The following is a 19,549-nucleotide window of genomic DNA, read 5'->3' on the forward strand; positions in this document are numbered from 1 at the left end:
ACTGTCATTGTACCATACTAGCTATCGTTCACAAAAACCCAATAGACGTGATATATTATATTATTGTCTTAGCTATAGATAAATACCGTATACTGTAGGCTACGTATTATTTTTTTTATCATCCGCTGTACAGGTGAATTTGAAGTTCACCTAACGGAGCAAAACAGGTGACATAAATAACTATACACAACACACCTATATGTTTAAAACTGCATTGACCTGGATAATAACCAAATAATAATATATATAACCCACGCAGCCTGTTGTTTTTTTTGTGAAACACTGTAGTGTTATACATTGTGTCAGTCTACAGTGTTATTTAAAGGGAATAACAGTTAACTAGCAGACGATATGTACAGAATGCCAGACAGTGTCAGACATTAACGGCACCATCAATAATGATTCTTATATGGATTTCGTGTTTAAAAACTAACAGGATTCCTACCTTGTCCTTTGATCTTTCGAGGCATTCCGTATACAGCCAGCAATATACCTTAATTTGTCACCAAACTCGAGATTCAGTGACCTCCATTTTGCACCATGAGTTGATATGGGTCATGTGATCGACGATAGGTATCAACTCATTGGTCGTTAGTTGAAGCAGGCATTTTGGCGGGAAAATTTTTTCCTAGGAAACAAGTAGGGCCTAACAGCTTGCTTAATAAATGATTTAACGCCCCATTCTTCTTCACTTATAATTAACTATCATTGTAGAAATAACACTGAAGTAGAATTTAATTGGAGCAGGGGCAGTGGGGGCGGGGGAGTGCGCTGATTTTGTATGAGGAACAAGATTTAGTGAAGGCATAAAACCCAATCTCTATATCGGGGGGGGGGGGGTCTCTCCAAGAGAAGGCATATCGAAGCCACGGCATATATTTGACACTAGTTTAGCAATATGATTATGAGGCATAGAATCATCCAATAGCGTTGACACCTGCATTGGAACCACATAATTTTTCCCATTTGAGAGGGGCAAAAGTATTTTAAAGTAGGCCAACTCAAAACTCTTCACGCAAAGCCCGCCATTACGACCCCTTTACTTTGCACCAACAGTACCTTTGCGAGTAGCACAAACGGTTGGGGGTGGGTGTAGGTCTTTAAAATCTTAGACACGGCGGGTGGTTAAGTGGTTATTTACAATTTACATGCTGTTCGAGAAGGGTGTTTTTTTTATTTAATACATATATTTATCCATCTACATTGGCTGTTGTTGTTAGGGGGATCCATTAAGAATTGCGGCCTGTAGGCGACACACAAAGAGAAAAATAGGCGTGGCTCTGCCCCTGGGGGTCGTGCATGCACCAAAGATTATAGGGATCATCTTTAGGGTATAAGGAATAAGTATGCAAAGTTTCAAGACAGTTAAGAATTGTGCTCCGGGGGTCGGGTATGCACCAAAAACAATAGGGATCGTCCTTAGGGTATAAGGAATAAGTATGCCCTGTAGGCGGCATACACACACACACACACACACACACACACACAGGGGTGACGGCAATATACGTGGGCGTATAAAAATGATATGGCACCGACTTTACATAAATCAAAAAACAAAATTAAAGAATAGTCCAAGCGACTATGACTCATAAATATATTTTGTACACACTTTCTTAATATATATATATCATCCATTTTTCATATATCCCTAATATTATGTCATTATGTATACCTTACATGCTGCCGGAAAAGGGTGTCTTATGTAATAAACACGCCCCCCCCCCCCTCTCTTTACATAAATCAAAAAACAAAATTAAAGAATAGTCCAAGCGACTACGACTCATAAATATATTTTGTACACACTTTCTTAATATATATATATATCATCCATTTTTCATATATCCCTAATATTATGTCATTATGTATACCTTACATGCTGCCGGAAAAGGGTGTCTTATGTAATAAACACGCCCCCCCCCCTCTCTCTCTCTCTCTCTCTCTGCTATGAAATTCAGTATTTATGTTTTCAATAAAGTTTTGTGTTTTATTATACCCGCACATTGAAATGTAGTAGTCCGTCGATCCATCCGTCTGGGGATAAGATGTTGGGTGACCGAATGGTTACCATGTGCGCTTTGCATCATAAAGTTTGTCATTGAGTCAAGTGGCATGGTTTCGATTCCCCGCTTGTAAGTGACAAGGAGTAGGGTCGCCTGTCCAACCTCGTGGGTTTTCTCCAGGTCCTCTGGTTTCCTCCCACTGCCAAAGACCCCTACGCGCAAGCGAATTAATGAAATAAGTTTGAACCATACTAGTCCCGAAATGACCTAGTTTGTGTTGAGTGGACGTTATACCCCATTTCTCTCTCTCTACATCCGTCGGCGTCCACAAGCGTCTAAGGTTAATATCCTATTGACTTCAAATTTATACACAGTGTTTAAGGTCATGAGATGAAGAATCCTATTGATTTTTATTATTATTTTAAAGGTGAGTAATAAAATCATTTTGATATTTGACAGGTAACCAGTGTAAATTATATCAAACAGGAGTTATGTGATCACATTTCTTAAAGAAACAGTCTAGCGGGAGTATTCTGTACTTTTTGAACTTTACCTGTAACCTAAAGGTAAACCAACTAAAAGTTAATTAAAAGTTGTCTAATCGAGAAGTGACCATAGATCTAACAAATGAATTATAGTGGCCTCTACAGTTAAAAATTTACGTATTTTTTCCTGTATTTCTGATATTAAAGTAGCACAGTTTTATTATCTACTTAATTGGGTTCCGATAAGCCTGGAATAATCAAAACTTGCGCCAATACGACGAGACGAAGAAACCTATTGCTTTTCACCAAATTCTATTTGTTTCTGATAATTACTTATCTGATAATTCGGTTGTTACGGTACGTGTAATCAGATTTTAGTGTGATGTAATGTTTTCATTATGGATAAACGAACAATTTTATTATGCGACAACCCTTGACCGGAGGAATTTAATGCTGTGGGAGTAGGCTAGCTACGAGAACGTAGCTAAAAACGTTGAGATAATATACTGATGTGTTTGTTTTTAGCTACGATTGGATGCCTTTATAGTTCCAAGTGGCAAACTCAATTTCTTTATTAATGCATGTAACATCTTTAAAATAGATAAGTTTATGATATTATGATTAATTAAACTTACAGAGGCCAATGTAGTGGCACAACTGTCGCCTAACTCCAAATATTCGCGTTTAAATTAATGAAGCGTTGTTTTTGTCTGACATTTCATCGCCATCGAAATCCATTCATAGTTACTGTGCTTTCGATTGTCCTTTTGATTGGCTGTTATAAAAGCCTTATATTTAGCCCCGCCTTCATGATGACAGCGTATCGTTTAAAAAGATGGCGGTCTAAGTAACGGCTTAACGCCTTGATTTTAAAAACGACGATTTGTACTCGTTTCAGGTAGGATTATATGCTTAATTGTAGTTGGGTGTTGTAGAAATATTATAAATAACAATAATCAATCGTTGTTTTGATTAAAACTATTGTCAATTTTGTTTAAAAATGCCGGGTGTGAATCGCTCCCGCAGCTGCAACGTTATAGTTTATAGCCTCAGTTCTTAACTCGAAACACGGAGGGTTGAGAGAGTAAGGTTTGTTATCTAGGAGTAGGCCTATGTTTCGTTACCCGACAGCATATCTTAATTTGATGGTACCACCTGTGGTGGAGTGAATGTATTTGTCTTTGATATTACGTCGTATATTAAGTTGTTTCACAATACACAATGTGACTTTATCTGTTACTGCCAGTAGGTGGGTCATTTCTCTCGGGATCAGAACTTACCTGGTCACCGTTCATTATAAGTTTCCGCCCGGTTAGGTCTAATTGATAAGGTCAACTTCAGGTTTGGTCAAAGGTCACGAGATGTAAACAGGGCTAGCGCTAATTCCAACTCTAACCCCGGACCAAGCGTAATGCTTACCCTAGCCTACAATCTCGCCAACAATCACGTGCCCAACCCTATTTCATCTCCGCGACCTTGACGAAAATTGAGTTGGCCATAACAAATAGATTTAGCCGTTGCCGCCGATAATGCACACAACAGGGAAAGTTCTGTCACTTTCTTTATGACCTAACCCGTATTTTAAACCCTACTTAAGCTTGGATTGAAATGAAAGGTTGACCTAAAACGTAAACAAGATAATTAGAAACGTAATTGGGGGATATTTATGTTTGTCAGTTTATATCTGAGAAAGAAGCTAACACACACACACCGCAGGTATGTATAAAAGACAAGTTAGTGCCACAACACAGCTCCAGGCGATGACAATGATATATTTATTGATTTATTTATTTATTAAAATTAAGGCCCAACAAAGTAGAAAATGAAATGGTGTTTTAATATTATACTTTCTGTCATGTCATGATTAGATACATCAGGTTATCTGTTGTTTTATGATGTTATTGTTAATTGGCATAGATAGAAACTAGAAAGTTCCTCAGGATTTTCCAGCATGGTTTCCTAATTATTGGTGTAGGATGGAGAGTGCAGCAAGGATCATTCAGGCTCGTCTTTTGAATGTGATGAACATCCAGGCCCCATATACTTGGGCAGAAGAACCCTTGAGTCTTGACAGTTGAAATTTGATGAATAGTAGGCAGAGCTATATATAGAACGATTTACCCAAATCCAACATTATTTCAACTTGTATAATAAGAAATATATATATTGATTAATTGATAATAATTATTATACCGTTCTTTATGCCAAATTGTCATTTTTAATTTACAATTGTAATGTTTTGGCTTCAAAATGTCCCTCAGAATGCGTTTTCCAAGCAAGTTTGGAAGTTGTAACCAGGGGTGGCACAATCGCTTAATTGGAAATTGCTTATTGAAGGACATTTTAAAACAACTGTCACTCTTGCCCCCCCCCCCCACCCTCCAAGCTATAGGCCTGATTTTGAATTAAAAATGACAATTTGGCATAAAGAACAAAATATTATTATCAAATACATCAATTATTATTATATGAGTTGAAATAATGGTAAATTTGGGTAAATTGTTTTAATGCAAAATAGTTGACAGTTTTGTATTGATCATGAGGTACAAGTTCAGCTTCATGTGGCAATTAGTTCATTGCATTTTAGATTGTCAGTTCTAGGTATAGTGCATTTGCATGTAAGCAATTGTTAATTTATCTGGTAACTAGATTTTGTAACACCAGGGCGGGTCCCGGTTTATGTCAGATAAGTGTAATAAAAATATTAAAGAGATATACTGGTACCCCAAATATGACCGATTTTTCTTTTGATAGAGATACCAATATTGATACCATTACAAGATTTAGAATCTACCCAGGACTTCGTTCTAAAAATTCAACCTCCTCCGGGTCCTCCGGTTTCCTCCCACTGCTAAAGACCCCTATGCATAAGCGAATTATTGAAATAAAATTAAACCATATGTTAGTCCCGAAATGACCTAGTCTGTGTCGAGTGAATGTTAAATCCCATATCTCTCTCTCTCTCTCTCTCTCTTATTCTAAAAGTAGCATAATTACACAGTGACTTGTCAATGCTATAAAATAAAATCGGGAAAATTTGTATGTGATTTTAAACTGTAAAGTGCTTGTTAAAAAAAACTCTCCCCAATCGATCGCTATATATCTAGTCAAAATATAATACTACTATCATTATATACAAAATTGTTGTATCTTTCAGGCGGTATGAGTGCAAGTGGAAATACAGGGCCAGAGCCCCCACCACCATCTTATGATGAAGCAATGAATATACCTCAAACCTATCCTGGTGGCACCAGTCCATACCCCCCTCAACAACCCCAATACCCTCCTCATCAGCAGCCATACCCTCCTCAAGCATCAGCCCCTCATCAAGCATCAGCCCCATACCCTCCAGCTCAAACTCCCATGGTTCACCCTGTTGCCTATGGTAACCCTAATACTCCTGCAGCAAACCAGGCACAATATGGAGGCAACTCGTATGGTGTACCCACAGCAAATTACTCAACACAATATGGAGTTCCAGCACAAAATACACAGGCCTATCCTGTACCCGGTACAGCGGGTTATAACACAACACCATTGGTGAGACAAATCATTTAAAAATATTCTTTTACATATCTTATTTCATTCAGAACCCAAACTTACAATCTGATTAAAACACAGATCCTATTTCGGTTTGTTTTTTTATAGTTAAAATTTTGTTTTGTGTTTACTACACTAGGATCTGGAAGAGTTGTTATATTACCTGCGTTTTAGTTGAAGTGAGGGATAAGCCAATGAAACAGTCTGTTACAGCGACGTCTTGACATGCCAAGCACGGAACTATGGGTATACCACTAGAAACGTCAACGCTGATTGATTAATCAATGTCTGACGTCATAGGGTCAAAAGCTTCGAGTACAACTTGTCAGACCTTCATGTAGTGTAGGCCATTGAAAGTATAAAAAAACGAAACAAAATATAGATCTGTATTTTAATCAGATTGCCAAATTTATGTCTATTGGAGGCTGGTTATTGTCAACACACCATTTCGAACACTATAAATCTACTTCTAATTGTGATAGAATGTTCAAAGTTGGTGTAGGTTTTAATCAGATTGGTTCTGAAGCTGAATGTATTGACTGAGTTCAATTATGAGAGATAAACAGTGTGATCTGTCTATGCTTGTAAGACAATAACTCTTATTTTATTTGATCGAGAGTGGTGAAACTTGTGTATAGTTTCTTGACATCGACACCTTGACAGTCGATAGAGAGCACTGTCTGATTTGTTTCAGCACAGTAATAATCAATTTCATTGCTTGATGCTTTTTTAAAGATAAATGTACAAGTAATTAATGAGTTTCGTTTATTTATTATATGCGGTTTAGCCGGGGGACATCAGCTCGTTGTTAGCTTGTTATTAATAATAAAAAATGTATTAATTTTCTTTATTGAATCTTGTTTTTTATTTAACAGGCATATGGTCATCAGGGAAATATGAGCGTGGACCAGAATAAAAAGAAGATCATTGTGATATGTGTCTTTGTTGTATTTGCTATTGTAGTGCTGATAATTATTTTTAATACTGCTTTTAGTCTGAGCTGAATGGTCTGTGTTGAACCAAAATGAACTTACTACATTATTTATAATTATATGCCCATGTTTAATGTGGACGGATATTGTCATCACCTGTGTCTATCCACTATTGCTAGATTCACCATTTCTCTTATGAATTTTATGGTATGATCCTGATGTCTTATTGAGATCTTGAACATGGTCAGATTTGATTGTAATTCGCAAGAGTTATTTCCCTTCAAAAATAGCCTGTGAACTAAGAAGAATATGATTTTAGTGAAACTTGGATGACATCTTGTATGGGTTTAACTAACCCGGGACATTTCCTCTGCTAATCTAATTTTAATGAAACTTTGAATGTTGTCTAAAGTTGTCTCATATCTATGTGATCTTAGACCATTTTCAATTTAAATGTGACTTGTCCATTATTCACTGTGTTATCGTCCTTGACTTGACCAAATATAGGTTGTTTACATATTTCATTTGAATTTGAGGAAATTCCGTATGTTATTTAATACCTATGAAATCTCAGATAAGCTTGAATTTGAATTGGAGAAAATAGCTTTTTATTCAACTTTGTTGATGTAACTTATGACTTGATTTATATACATGATATCTCAAATTCAAATTTAATGGGATTTTTATATAGAAAATTAGTAGTTGCCTCTAACTAAGTGGATATGCATCAAATATAACTGCTTTTCATCCATATCACCTTTCTCTAATTTTCTTGAAGTAACCGATGTTGTTAATGTTTATATTTACCCGAAAAGTGGATGTATCTGCTTTTTTTTGAAAAATCGTAATATTTTAGCAGTGTTAATGACTTCATCATAATCCTCTTTCTTAGTTTGATTTAGCTTTTTCATAAGAGAGGAATGTCTTCTCTGCTTATTGGATTAAAAATGTCTGTAATAAAAATAAATATTCTGAGAAAAAAGTACATAAATATTTCCTCTGTTAATATTTTATATTTTATAACCTACGTAATGTCTCTATTTATAGCCTACTAGTTTTTTTGCATCAGTTGAGTTTTCCAATGCTTCTGAGTATAACAGGAAGTAATAATTGTCTGAAACTTGAAATAGTATAACTCTGAAAGCGATAATGCAACACCACCAAATCTGTGTCATTTCCCAACTCAAGCTGCCTTTATACCCCAGCCTTAATGTAGCCATCAACCCTAAACAACAGTCACAAATACATGTATAATATGTATATAGTTGATAAATAATCTAAATTATATTTTAAAATATCAGTATATAATCTTTTTTATGTACTGTTCAAATATGCATATTACTAAATAATGGGTTAAGATACCGGTTCATTATTTTTTGTACTTGCTATTCCATTATGCATATATTGTTTGTACATTAGCATTGGTTGTGACATAATATTAGCAATATATATTTTTATACTATAGCTACATGCCTGAATTAAGATCTTTATAATCCATGAATATTCCACGGTTTTATCCTTTTCTGTTGTTGTGAAATTAATTTTATTGTTTGTATAATATTCATTCAAATATTTGATATTTGTTAAATTTTCTTTAAAATTGTTTTTAGTCATATTTTTTTTTTATACGGTAATTACTAATTATTTACAATCTTGTTATATTATTAACTCAAATTTATATTTATGTGGATATTAATATATTTTTACCTTTATTGTTATACGCTCACATTTTCATGTGGACGTATATTGTCGTTGCCCCTGTCTGTGCGTCCGTCCGTTCACATTTTTTTTGTGGACACTCTACAGGTCACAATTTTGACGAAACTTGAAATATAGGTTTATCTCTCAATGATCTCAGTGCCTGTCGATAATTATGCATATTGGACCGTAACTTGCTGGATTATGGCCCCTGATTGTACGAAAAATCAGTTTTGAGCTTGTTGGCTTGAGATCACAATTTTTATCTAATTTTGATGAAATTTGAAGTGTATGTTTATAACCCAAAGATTGCTGTTCCTTTCAATATTCGCACATATTAGACTGTAACTTCCTGGAATATTGCCCCAGATGGTTGAGTTCGAATTTCGTGAAAATCAGACTGGAACTGTCCGATGCTTGTACGCAAATAATGTAAAAGTGTGTATCGGTAATACCAAGGTTGTGGACCTTCTAAAGTTCACAATCTTTTTGCAATTATGATGAAACTGAAAATATATGTTTTTATTCCAAAGATCTCGGCTCCTTTTGATACTTGTAAGTACCTTCTGAATTATGGCCCCTGATTTGTACTAAAAATTGCTTTTTTTTGTTTAGCTTGTTTTCTGTCCATCTCTTGCAAATTGTGGGCAGATCTTGCATGGCAACCATTGGTTTTTATTAGTAAGCCTGGTAGCAACAAGTATTTTAATAAAGTTTTTATTTTGGATCCTCTGATGTCCTGTTATGCATTATAATTTGACAGCAGCATTTTAAGTAATATCTAAATGCAGGCTAGGAAATCTTTAATTTTAATACAGGAACATGGTGACAGACAGACAAACCCCATTTTAATAGTCCCCTGCTTCATTCGAAAGGCGGGGAACAATTATCGAAACCTCCAACTAAGAATGAAATAAGGAATTAAACTTTGCTCCACGAAAACCAGAATTTATGAAACTAATTCCATACTTTCAGGAGAAAGGTCGCGAATCTGTTTTTCGGTCGCCTTTGATTATCTTCAGATTTTGACACCCACAAATGAATGCCATGATGTCATGTAACATTGTCTGCATTTCAGATGGAACACTAGATCTGAAATTATAATATAAAGTTCTGTATGTCAATTTCAAGCCCATTCTCAAAATATCCATTATAAAACATCCATTCGCACTATTTTCTTCCAATGTTGTTGAATCTGTGTTTTTCACATTAATAGATTGCCATGTCTGCATAATTAAAGATTATACACAGTGCGTCATTAATTTTTGAAATATTTTAACATAAAAAGTCATTCGCATTATTTTATTCAAAATCCAATGTTGATGGCAAGGCTAAGACAATATAAACATCATTATAATAACTAACGAGAACGGAAACTAAAAAATAATAAGATCTAAATTTCATAAGTTTGGGGACTATTTCATTGCGGTATGAAAATAGCTAGACGCCGTGCAAAATGAAAACACCAGAAAGCACAGTACTGTCATCACTTTAATTATCTAATATATTGCACAGTAATGTCCTAAAATACCAATAACGTCAGCGTTAAAGACTCTTTGTAACACGTGTTGTGGACTAATGAATAAGTGTGTTTAATTAATCATACGTCATGACAAGGAGAGAAGACGTTTCAGCCACAGGTTTGTCTTCAGAATCAAAGTGTGAATTGCACACATCGAATTTTTATTCTAGTTTCGCAATTAGTATTACTCTCAACACTTATAATGTAGGCCTACAACACACACCAGAATATCTAGAACTTTTGGCTAAGGCTGTCGATCGTTTAGCATACCAACGTGAGCTAAAAAGACACTTCAGAATTGTCTGGGAAGAGCATGATTTTATTTTTATGCAGTAAAAATAATCAGATTATATTATAGGCCTATATATACGTCTAATCCCCTAACCAGGAAGTAGGTCTACCAATATTTTATTCATTGGAAAAATATTGAACAGCCAAGGCCTAGTCATTCTGATGGGCCCAAAACTTCGCAGAAACACCACTGTCTGAGCAAAATTCTACCCCCTTGTAAAATATATAGGCCCTACCAGTAGCCTAGTGGCAATATATAGGGCTTATTGATAGTCTTAAACTGACAAGTTATAATTGTGTTGACAATTAGGCCTACATTCTATTGGTCAGATTTTGTACTTATATTTACCTCTCATTGTACATACTAGTAGACCCTACTGAAAACAATTTTTCAAATGTTCCACACAAACGAAAAAAGTTACCGGTACCTTTTTGAAAACAAGCATGACGCCATCACAGCCATCTTTGAATTGTAACATCAAAGTATGTCAGTTGATGTCAAAAAACAGTTGAGACAAAATTCATATCTATCGAACAGGCAGGGCTTTAGCCTAGTTTTTAAAGATTTCCAAACCCAATTGTCTGCAGGTGTTTAAATTTGGAAAGTCTGTACATACTACGTAGAGCCTTAGAGAATGGAATAAATATATAACAAATGTATTACAAAATATAATATAGTGTAATGTGGTTGTATCTTTCAGGTGGCACAAGTGGAAATGGAAATACAGGGTCAGAACCCCCTCCACCATCTTATGATGAAGCTATGAATTTACCTCAGACCTATCCCCCTCAACAACTCCCTTATCTTGCTCAACAACCCTCAGCCCCATACCCTCCTCAACATCCTACACAACCATCAGCCCCATGCAATGAAGAACTTCCGTACCCATCTCAACCACCTGTTATCTATCCACCTCAGCAACTGCCGTACCCCACCCACCCTACCTACCCCAACACTCCTACTGGAGCACCTGTCGTTTATCCTGTTGCTTATGCAAGCCCTGGCAATCCTGGTTATCCATATGGAAACCCTGTTGTTCCTGGCAACCCTAATTATCCTTATGGGAATCCTGTTGTTTCTGGCAACACAAGTAATCCTCCTGGTACACAAGTTTACAGCAATACACCATTGGTAAGATTGCTCATTAAACTAATAAAAATAAACATTGTTTATACACAACCCCGGGATCTAAGCATGGACCAGTAAGGACAGCATGCATATACACTTCCATTTAAACCGTAATTTCATCATTAATATTTTTATACACCTATATTTTCATGTGGACGAATTATGTTGTCTCCGCTGTTGGTCCTCTACTGGCTCTACAGATCACAGTTTGTATCCGATTGTTATAAACTTAAAATATATGTTTATGTGATATAAACTCTTGAAATATCTCAGTTCTTTTCCACATTGGACATTGGAATGTATCAGATGGTATACACTTTTATTTTTATGTTGTCTCCCTCGTGGGTTTGTTCACATTTGTTTGTGGACACTCTCTACAGATCACAATTTTTTATCTGATTTTGACGAAACTTAAAATATATATGTTCATATCACAAATATCTGGGTTCTTTTCGATCTAGGCTCGTATCAGAGTGTAATTTCGTGGAATATTGCCTCTGTTTGTTTGAAAATCATGTTTTTAGCTTCTGGACCATCTAGAGGTCACAATTTTTATCTGATTTTGATGAAACTTAAAATATTTTATCCTAATGATCTCAGTTCCTTTCGTTATTTATGCATATTTGATATTGTCCAGAAAATGCAAATGACGCACCGAGAATTTATCATTTATTGCATCATATGACATTTTATTGCCACTAATTCTTATGATGATTTATTTTTGGACAGGTGATGAACAATACTGGTCCGTTGAGTGCTTCGCAAACTGCCATGCTCCACAGAAAAAAGAAACTTATCCTGTTTAGTTTTTTTGTCATAATTTGTGTTATTGTTGTAATAATAATCTTATTCTAAACTGAATGGAACATACTAAAGATGGCAACAAAATAACTTATTGTGAATTTATGGAAGATCGACAGGGCTTTAATACAACACTATACCCAAGCACTAATCTGTACAGGCCATTGAATTTTACAGTTATATGTTGTGGTGGATCTAGAACAATTGGTTAGGTGGGTACCTTCGAGAAAAGTTTGCAAATTTGGGTTGTCTGTGGTGATTTGTGCCACATATCTGGACTTTAATAAAATATTCAGTTTCATTCAGCTACAACCTCACTATACTGCAACCAACATAAAGCTCAAGTTTACATGTTTCATAGAAACAGAATAATAAGTTATTTTTTTATAATTTTATTTGGGAGTGGGGGGTTTGGGTAGTGGGCCGTAAAGTGGTAGAGATCGATTATAGCCATGCTAGTTCTACCAGGTGTAAATTGAACCCATGGTATGGACCATATATAGCCTTATTGTGCAACGACGCTTATATAAAATGATACTTATACAAATTGGTTGGACAATATAGGCTAGACATACATCTAGTGTAGACTATATAGACCCTTACCTTATGGACACACTTATATAAAATGATTGTGGAATATATAGGGCAGAACATGTAACGGACACTTATGCATGAAATTAGTACAAAATGTGTCATGGAATGGAGTCTTATATTGTGCACAATTATTATAACTGAAGATACTGTCACAAAATTTGTACATTTTAAAATGAGAATCAGATATAGCAATGATAGTCAGTTACTAATGTTTAAAGGACAACATTGGTGCCAGTCATTATCACATATGTGATAGAGCTGGTTAAACACATTCCAAATATAATTTTATCTCAGAGATCATTGCTACGATAGCTGAGTAATACAGTTTTTCTGAATCGGAAGTGACGAACGCCAAAGGAAAACACGAGTCGCCTCTCTATATAACTGACTGATGTGACGAATGATAACGGATATACGGGTGAATTTCTGCTCACTAATAATTCCTTCGGAGACCAAAAGTTGTTATATGGGACTGTAAGAGGATACCTGACAATTCAATAAAGTAATTGAATGTCATTAGATAAGAGAACACGAGAAAAATAGAAATAGTCCGTACATTCCCTTGTTTATATTCATTCTATACCTTATAAAAACATGGTAATGCACAGACTTTTTCTGTTTTTCTTTCGTGTTCACTTATCTAGTGACAGTCAATTCTTTTTATGAATTGTCAGATATCCTTTCATAGTCTCACACAACAACTTTTGGTCTTGGAAGGAATTATTAGTGAGCAGAAATTCGCCTGTATATCCGTTATCATTCTTCACATCAGTCAGTTATATAGAGAGGCGACTCGTGTTTTCCTTTGGCGTTCGTCACTTCCGATTCAGAAAAACTGTATTACTCAGCTATCGTAGCAATGATCTCTGACATAAAATTATATTTGGAATGTGTTTAACCAGCTCTATCACATATGTGATAATGACTGGCGCCAATATTGTCCTTTAAGCTTGAATGTGCAATATAGTTGTGCAATCTAATATTTCTCCTAAATGCATAATATTATGCATTTTATAACCTTATATACCTGCATGAAATGTGAATGTATATTATTATCACCATGTGAGTTGGTTCATCTGTATACATAATTTATATATGTTGTTTACATTAATTAGATGAAGAAACCTATCGAATTTTAGAGTTATTACCTTTGCAAGCTCTTTAGTGTCCTGATCATTGTGTAGACTCTTGTGAAAGCTTGAGTAACAAAATTTATTATCCGATCTAGAAATTTATAAGTATTGTTCACATTAGTGTGCCGAAGAAGCGTGTTGAATTTAAAAAATTCTGTGTGTTTATTATTTCTAAAGTTATCTACCTTGCTCACTTTGTAGAATCTCGTTAAAGCTTTATCAACAACATTATCTTCCGATCTGCTTCTAATTTTTATTCATTTATTGTTGAGATTAAGTAAACGGAAGAATCTTATTACATTTATTATCCTTCAAGTGCTCTTATATAATTATTTTAGTTTTTTGTCTTGATTATTGTATATATGTACACGTTTTGATTTTTTAAAAATATATTATGACATTTTTAATTTTTAAAAAATTGTCCTTTCTTTTTCAAAAGTATTTTATTAAGCCAGATTGATATTAACTGTTTTATATACTCATTATAATGTAAACCTTTCAGATTTAGGTCAAAATAAAGTCTTGATTTGTGTTGATCTGTTATTCCAGTAATTATCTTAAACTTTAAGTTCTGATGCACCATTTTAGTGCTATAGATCATACAACATTGTAAAAGTTGGATCTCTATTAGGAATATCAGTTCCAATATGGTTCATTTCTGGTCACTATTTACAAAGATATATGGAATTGAAACTTATTGATCTTTTCTGCTTTGCTTTGTAATAAGCCTGCCACCATTTTGTTGTCTGCGAAAATTTATTGGTAGACCTGTTTTAAATCCGATTGAATCCAAGCCAGGACATTATCTAGCTTTAGTATTTTGATATTATTTCCTTAATTAAGTAATCAAACTGGGTACATTTTAACAGCTAAGCAGTTGGGAATTTGATATTTTCGCGAAAACTGCAAATGGCGTATCGTTACTTTAAGTAATCAACTTGAAAGTACAATTTTCTTTTTAAAGCGAGAATTTCATATTTTTTAGTTATATTTTTAAAATGTATTAAAATAAAGCCTTAAAATAGATGGTATCTATAAACAGTCCTACCTTGTTAAAGAATAATCCTATACTTCAATACTATCAGTTGAGAAATTGGCAAAAATATCATTTTCAACTTCAAACGTTTGAAGATAGCTATTCCATGGGGGGCAGGTAATTGTGTTATTATTTCCGGTGTGAATGGTTTTTAAGTGTGAGAATGATACCTATGATCGTATAGTAGTGAGTTGACAACCTATTAAGCAAAAGACATAGAAATAATTATGTTTTGACTTTCTTAGAAAATATGAAATTCTCGCTTTAATCTAGAGACCCTTGGTGGCTGAGTGAGTGAGGAGTTGGCTCACTAACCAGAAGGTCTGATCCCAGTGTTAACAGAGAAAGTTCGCCAGGGTTTTCTGGCGTGGTTCACCCTTATCAGAGGCCATCGTGCCAAGGGACAATGTATAGTCTTTCAGATTGGGGTAAACCATAGAACTACGTCAAAGAACCCATGATTCAAAATAAGAATCAGACGTAGGACCGCTGTCCAGGAAAAGTTTCCCTCATAGCACGCTGCTATGACGTACGCAGTCTTCATCAGCAAAGTCTGCACAGAACAGTAGAATATTTTAACATTTTAAAAGCCCATTTCATTTCATTCTAATCTAAAGCATGCCCTTAACATCAAGGCGAATCCTATTCAATTTAAAGAGTTAACCGCGCAAACCCCTACGACTTAAAGGATACTTCCTTTAAAGATACCTTCCCAGTTACAAACTGGGTGACTTGATGATATATTTGAACTAAAAACATATTCAAACTAATTAACCCATCAAAACTTTGTTTCAAATCCAGATCAAAACATTGTATTCGTGAGGAAATATCCCAAGCTAAGAAAATCTATTAAAAGAAGTCACGTAAAGGGTGCGAAGCCGAAGGATAATTCATTGCATATAAAAGACAATGTTGTCTTTAATCGTCTCCATTTATCATTTAGATTTAATCGTTTTGACACCCAAATATAGTCGTTTAATACACAAATCGTTTATTCGTTTTAATACACAAATCAAGCACTGCAGACGATGGTGATTTCCTATGATGCTGAAACTGGACAAACTAGAGGTCACAAATTTTATCCGATTTTGATGAAACTTACAGTGTCTACAACCCAAAGGTCTCGGTTCCTGTCGATATTGGCGCATATCGGACCGTAACTTCTTGGATTATGGCCCCTGATTGTACGAAAAATCACACTTTTAGCTTGTGGGCTTTCTAGGGGTCACAATTTTTATTGATTGTAAAAACCGTTCAAATTTACCACAGTTCGAATTCAGAGTTCAAATGGCCGCTCCCCTTTACCCAAATATTGTAAAAGCAGATAATACCCAGGGCGACCTTCGGATGGAAACTGTGGTCACGACTACGGTCTGAACAAGCACCCGAATGCAAATGGCCGGACCATTGGCTATTCAATATATCTGCGCCCATGTCAGTTGTTTCGCCTGCTATATTTTCTGCTATTTACTCATTTTTAAAACTATATTTCGATGATTGGGATGAAGAAATTCTTTTAAAACATTTTCTTACAACGCTGACTCCATCCGGGTTAACTGGTAACATGGATCATTTCACAAAGGTTTTTGTCCTGGGTGTTACCATGAACCCTGAAATACGTTCCATGGTGTAAATAACGCATTGGCAATTTTATGATATTTTCCAGACAAATCTACACCTTAAAAGGGCTGATTCTTGTTATAATTACTGTGTTGTCATTGTTTAAAGATTTGACAAGATGTGTGCATTGATTGTTTATTACCGTGACCACTGCACTGGTATATACGAGCCTTAGCCTCAATTCACCATCATTAAATGGCCGAACCGTTTTTATGTGGTAAAAATCTCGAGCATCCGGTAACATCAAGAGTTGATGATATTCTTGTCATGTTAATAAATGTCTAGTTAATAATTTATATAACATTTGAGGCCAAAAGAAAGATCTGTAATAGGCATATTTAATAATTTATATAACATTTGAGGCCAAAAGAAAGATCTGCAATAGGCATATTTAATGATTTATATAACATTTGAGGCCAAAAGAAAAATCTGCAATAGGCATATTTAATGATTTATATAACATTTGAGGCCAAAAGAAAGACCTGCAATAGGCATTTTTAATGATTTATATAACATTTGAGGCCAAAAGAATGACCTGCAATAGAATGTAGCTCTTGAATAATGCCCCTTTAAGCCTCTGTTAGTAAATGTATGTACATGTTGATGTGCATGTTTTACAGACATATGCATGGGCCTATACATGTAAATATAGTTGTTTCTTTTTTTGTTGTTGTTGTTTATTTTTTTATTAGCCATTGTCATTATGTTCATCATGTATGTAATGTTTTGTTTATATTTGTATGTTGCCTCTAATCGGGTGTTTAGATACAATACCAGCGGCTGCCAGGCAGGATACGCCCACATTTTCGACAGATGGAAAGAAAGCGATTTTTCCTGCAATCAAGGGCCATAATTCAGGAAATTACAATTCGATATGCGCGAATATTAAAAGGAACCGAGATCTTTGTGTTATAAACTTACATTTCAAGTTTCATCAAAATCGGATAAAAATTGTGACCTCTATAGGGTCCACAACCTTGATATACCATATTTTTATGCTATTTGAGAACGAAGGGCGGCCATTTTGTCTGTTAGTTTTGGGCTGATTTTCACGAAATTCGAACTCAGTCGTCCTTAGGGTGTAACGGTGATATAAAAATACGGTTTTTTAAATCGGATAAAAATTATGACCTCTATAGGGTCCACAAGCTAAAAACGCGATTTTTCATACAATCAGGGGCCATAATTCAGCAAGTTAGGTTGCGATATGCACGAATATCGAAAGGAACCGAGATCTTTGGGTTATAAACTTACATGTCAAGTTTCAACAAAATCGGATAAAAATTGTGACCTCTATAAGGTCCACAACCTTGATATACCATATTTTTACGCTATTTGAGAACGAACGGCGGCCATTTTGTCTGTCAGTTTTGGGCCGATTTTCACTAAATTCGAACTCAGCTTACTTAGGGTTTAACGGTGATATAATAATACGGTTTTTAAAATCGGATAAAAATTATGACCTCTATAGGATCCACAAGCTAAAAACGCGATTTTTCGTACAATCAGGGCCCACAACTCATGAAGTTACGGTCCGATATGCGCAAATATCGAATGGAACCGAGATCTTTGGGTTATAATCATACATTTCAAGTTTAAACTAAATCGGATAAAAATTGTGACCTCTACGGTGTTCACAAGCTAAAAACGTGATTTTTCGTACCACCAGGGGCCATAATCCATGAAGTTACAGTCCGACACATGCCAATATCAAAAGGAACTGAGATCTTAGGGTGATAAACCTATTTCAAGTTTCATTGAAATCGGATAAAAATTGGAGGGTCTAGAGCACAAGTGATCTAACTACCAACCATTTTAGTTGGTTGTTAGATCACTTGTGCTCTAGACCCTCCAATTGTGACCTGCAGACTGTTCATAAACAATTGTGGACGGACGGACGGACAGGGGCGACGACAATATACGTCCACATGAAAATGTGGGCGTATAAAAAACTAAGATGGTAAGTAAAATAAATCTAGAACAAATAAAAATAAGTGGGGGTGCCCAAGTTCAGATTTTGTCGTTGATACCGTGTGGTTGAAAAGTTTTTGATCTAATAATCCAATGTAATTCAATTGTGCGTCTGTTGGTTGTGGAAGTGTATAACTCAGGGTCTGAGCCCAGTTGTTTAATTATTTGGTAGTCAAGGTCTCGACTAGAATGTCTCGGTAAGTTGAAGTGAGAGGCGAGTGGGGTGTCTCTCTTGTGGGTAATGTCAGCAAAGTGTTCTTTCAGCCTAACGCGGAACAATCTTTTCGTTTCACCTGTGTACTGCTTATGGCAGAGCCTACATGTGAGAAGGTAGATGACATTCTTACTATGGCAAGTCCACTGGTTGTGGCATTTGTACGTTTTGCCGGTTTGGGTCGATCGGAAGGTGGTTTTAAGTTGGAGTGTATGGCAATATAGACAGTTAGGTGAGTTACATATAGAGTCTAAATAAGCAAGGCTTTTCCCACTAACTTGAGGTTTATGTATGGGATTTTTGATAGTTGCTGAAGTTAATAGATCTTTTAGCGAGGGGTTGCGTCTAAAGGCGGTGAGGCAAGGTAAGGGGAATGCTTTGAGGCAGTCCTGGGAGCTATGGAGAATATGCCAGTTGTCCTTAATGATTTTGCTGATATGTACCGAAGTGGGGTTGAAATTCGTAATGAACACTGGACGTTTCTGAGTGTCGGCGGTGATTTTGTTTCTGAGGAGGTTTATCCTCTGGATTGAATCGGCTTTGTTTCTATTGGTTTTAATAATATCTCTAGGGTAACCCCGTT

At 35.5% G+C, this 19,549-nt stretch overlaps 1 protein-coding gene and 1 long non-coding RNA gene across 3 annotated transcripts in view; one reads left to right on the top strand and one right to left on the bottom strand.

The window, feature by feature from the left end:
• The window catches only part of LOC126823849 (protein BCL9 homolog), a 123,853-nt gene extending 123,292 nt beyond the window's left edge, over positions 1-561 (bottom strand). Inside the window, exon 1 of the mRNA XM_050552877.1 lies at positions 446-561. Coding sequence (XP_050408834.1) covers positions 446-470 — 25 coding nt within the window. The 5' untranslated portion in view covers positions 471-561. The remainder of the gene's footprint in view (positions 1-445) is intronic.
• A 2,686-nt stretch (positions 562-3,247) lies between these two features.
• On the top strand, positions 3,248-13,819 carry LOC126823765 (uncharacterized). 2 transcript variants are annotated; one of them, XR_007681305.2, is made up of 5 exons: positions 3,248-3,383; positions 5,643-6,025; positions 6,901-10,295; positions 11,170-11,600; positions 12,327-13,819. It is a non-coding gene; the product is annotated as an uncharacterized LOC126823765 (long non-coding RNA). The 2 variants fall into 2 exon arrangements; XR_007681304.2 differs by lacking the exon at positions 3,248-3,383 and adding an exon at positions 3,877-4,201.
• Positions 13,820-19,549: the final 5,730 nt, after the last annotated feature.

This window comes from Patella vulgata, chromosome 6 (assembly GCF_932274485.2).
Source record: "Patella vulgata chromosome 6, xgPatVulg1.2, whole genome shotgun sequence".
NCBI lineage: Eukaryota > Metazoa > Mollusca > Gastropoda > Patellidae > Patella > Patella vulgata.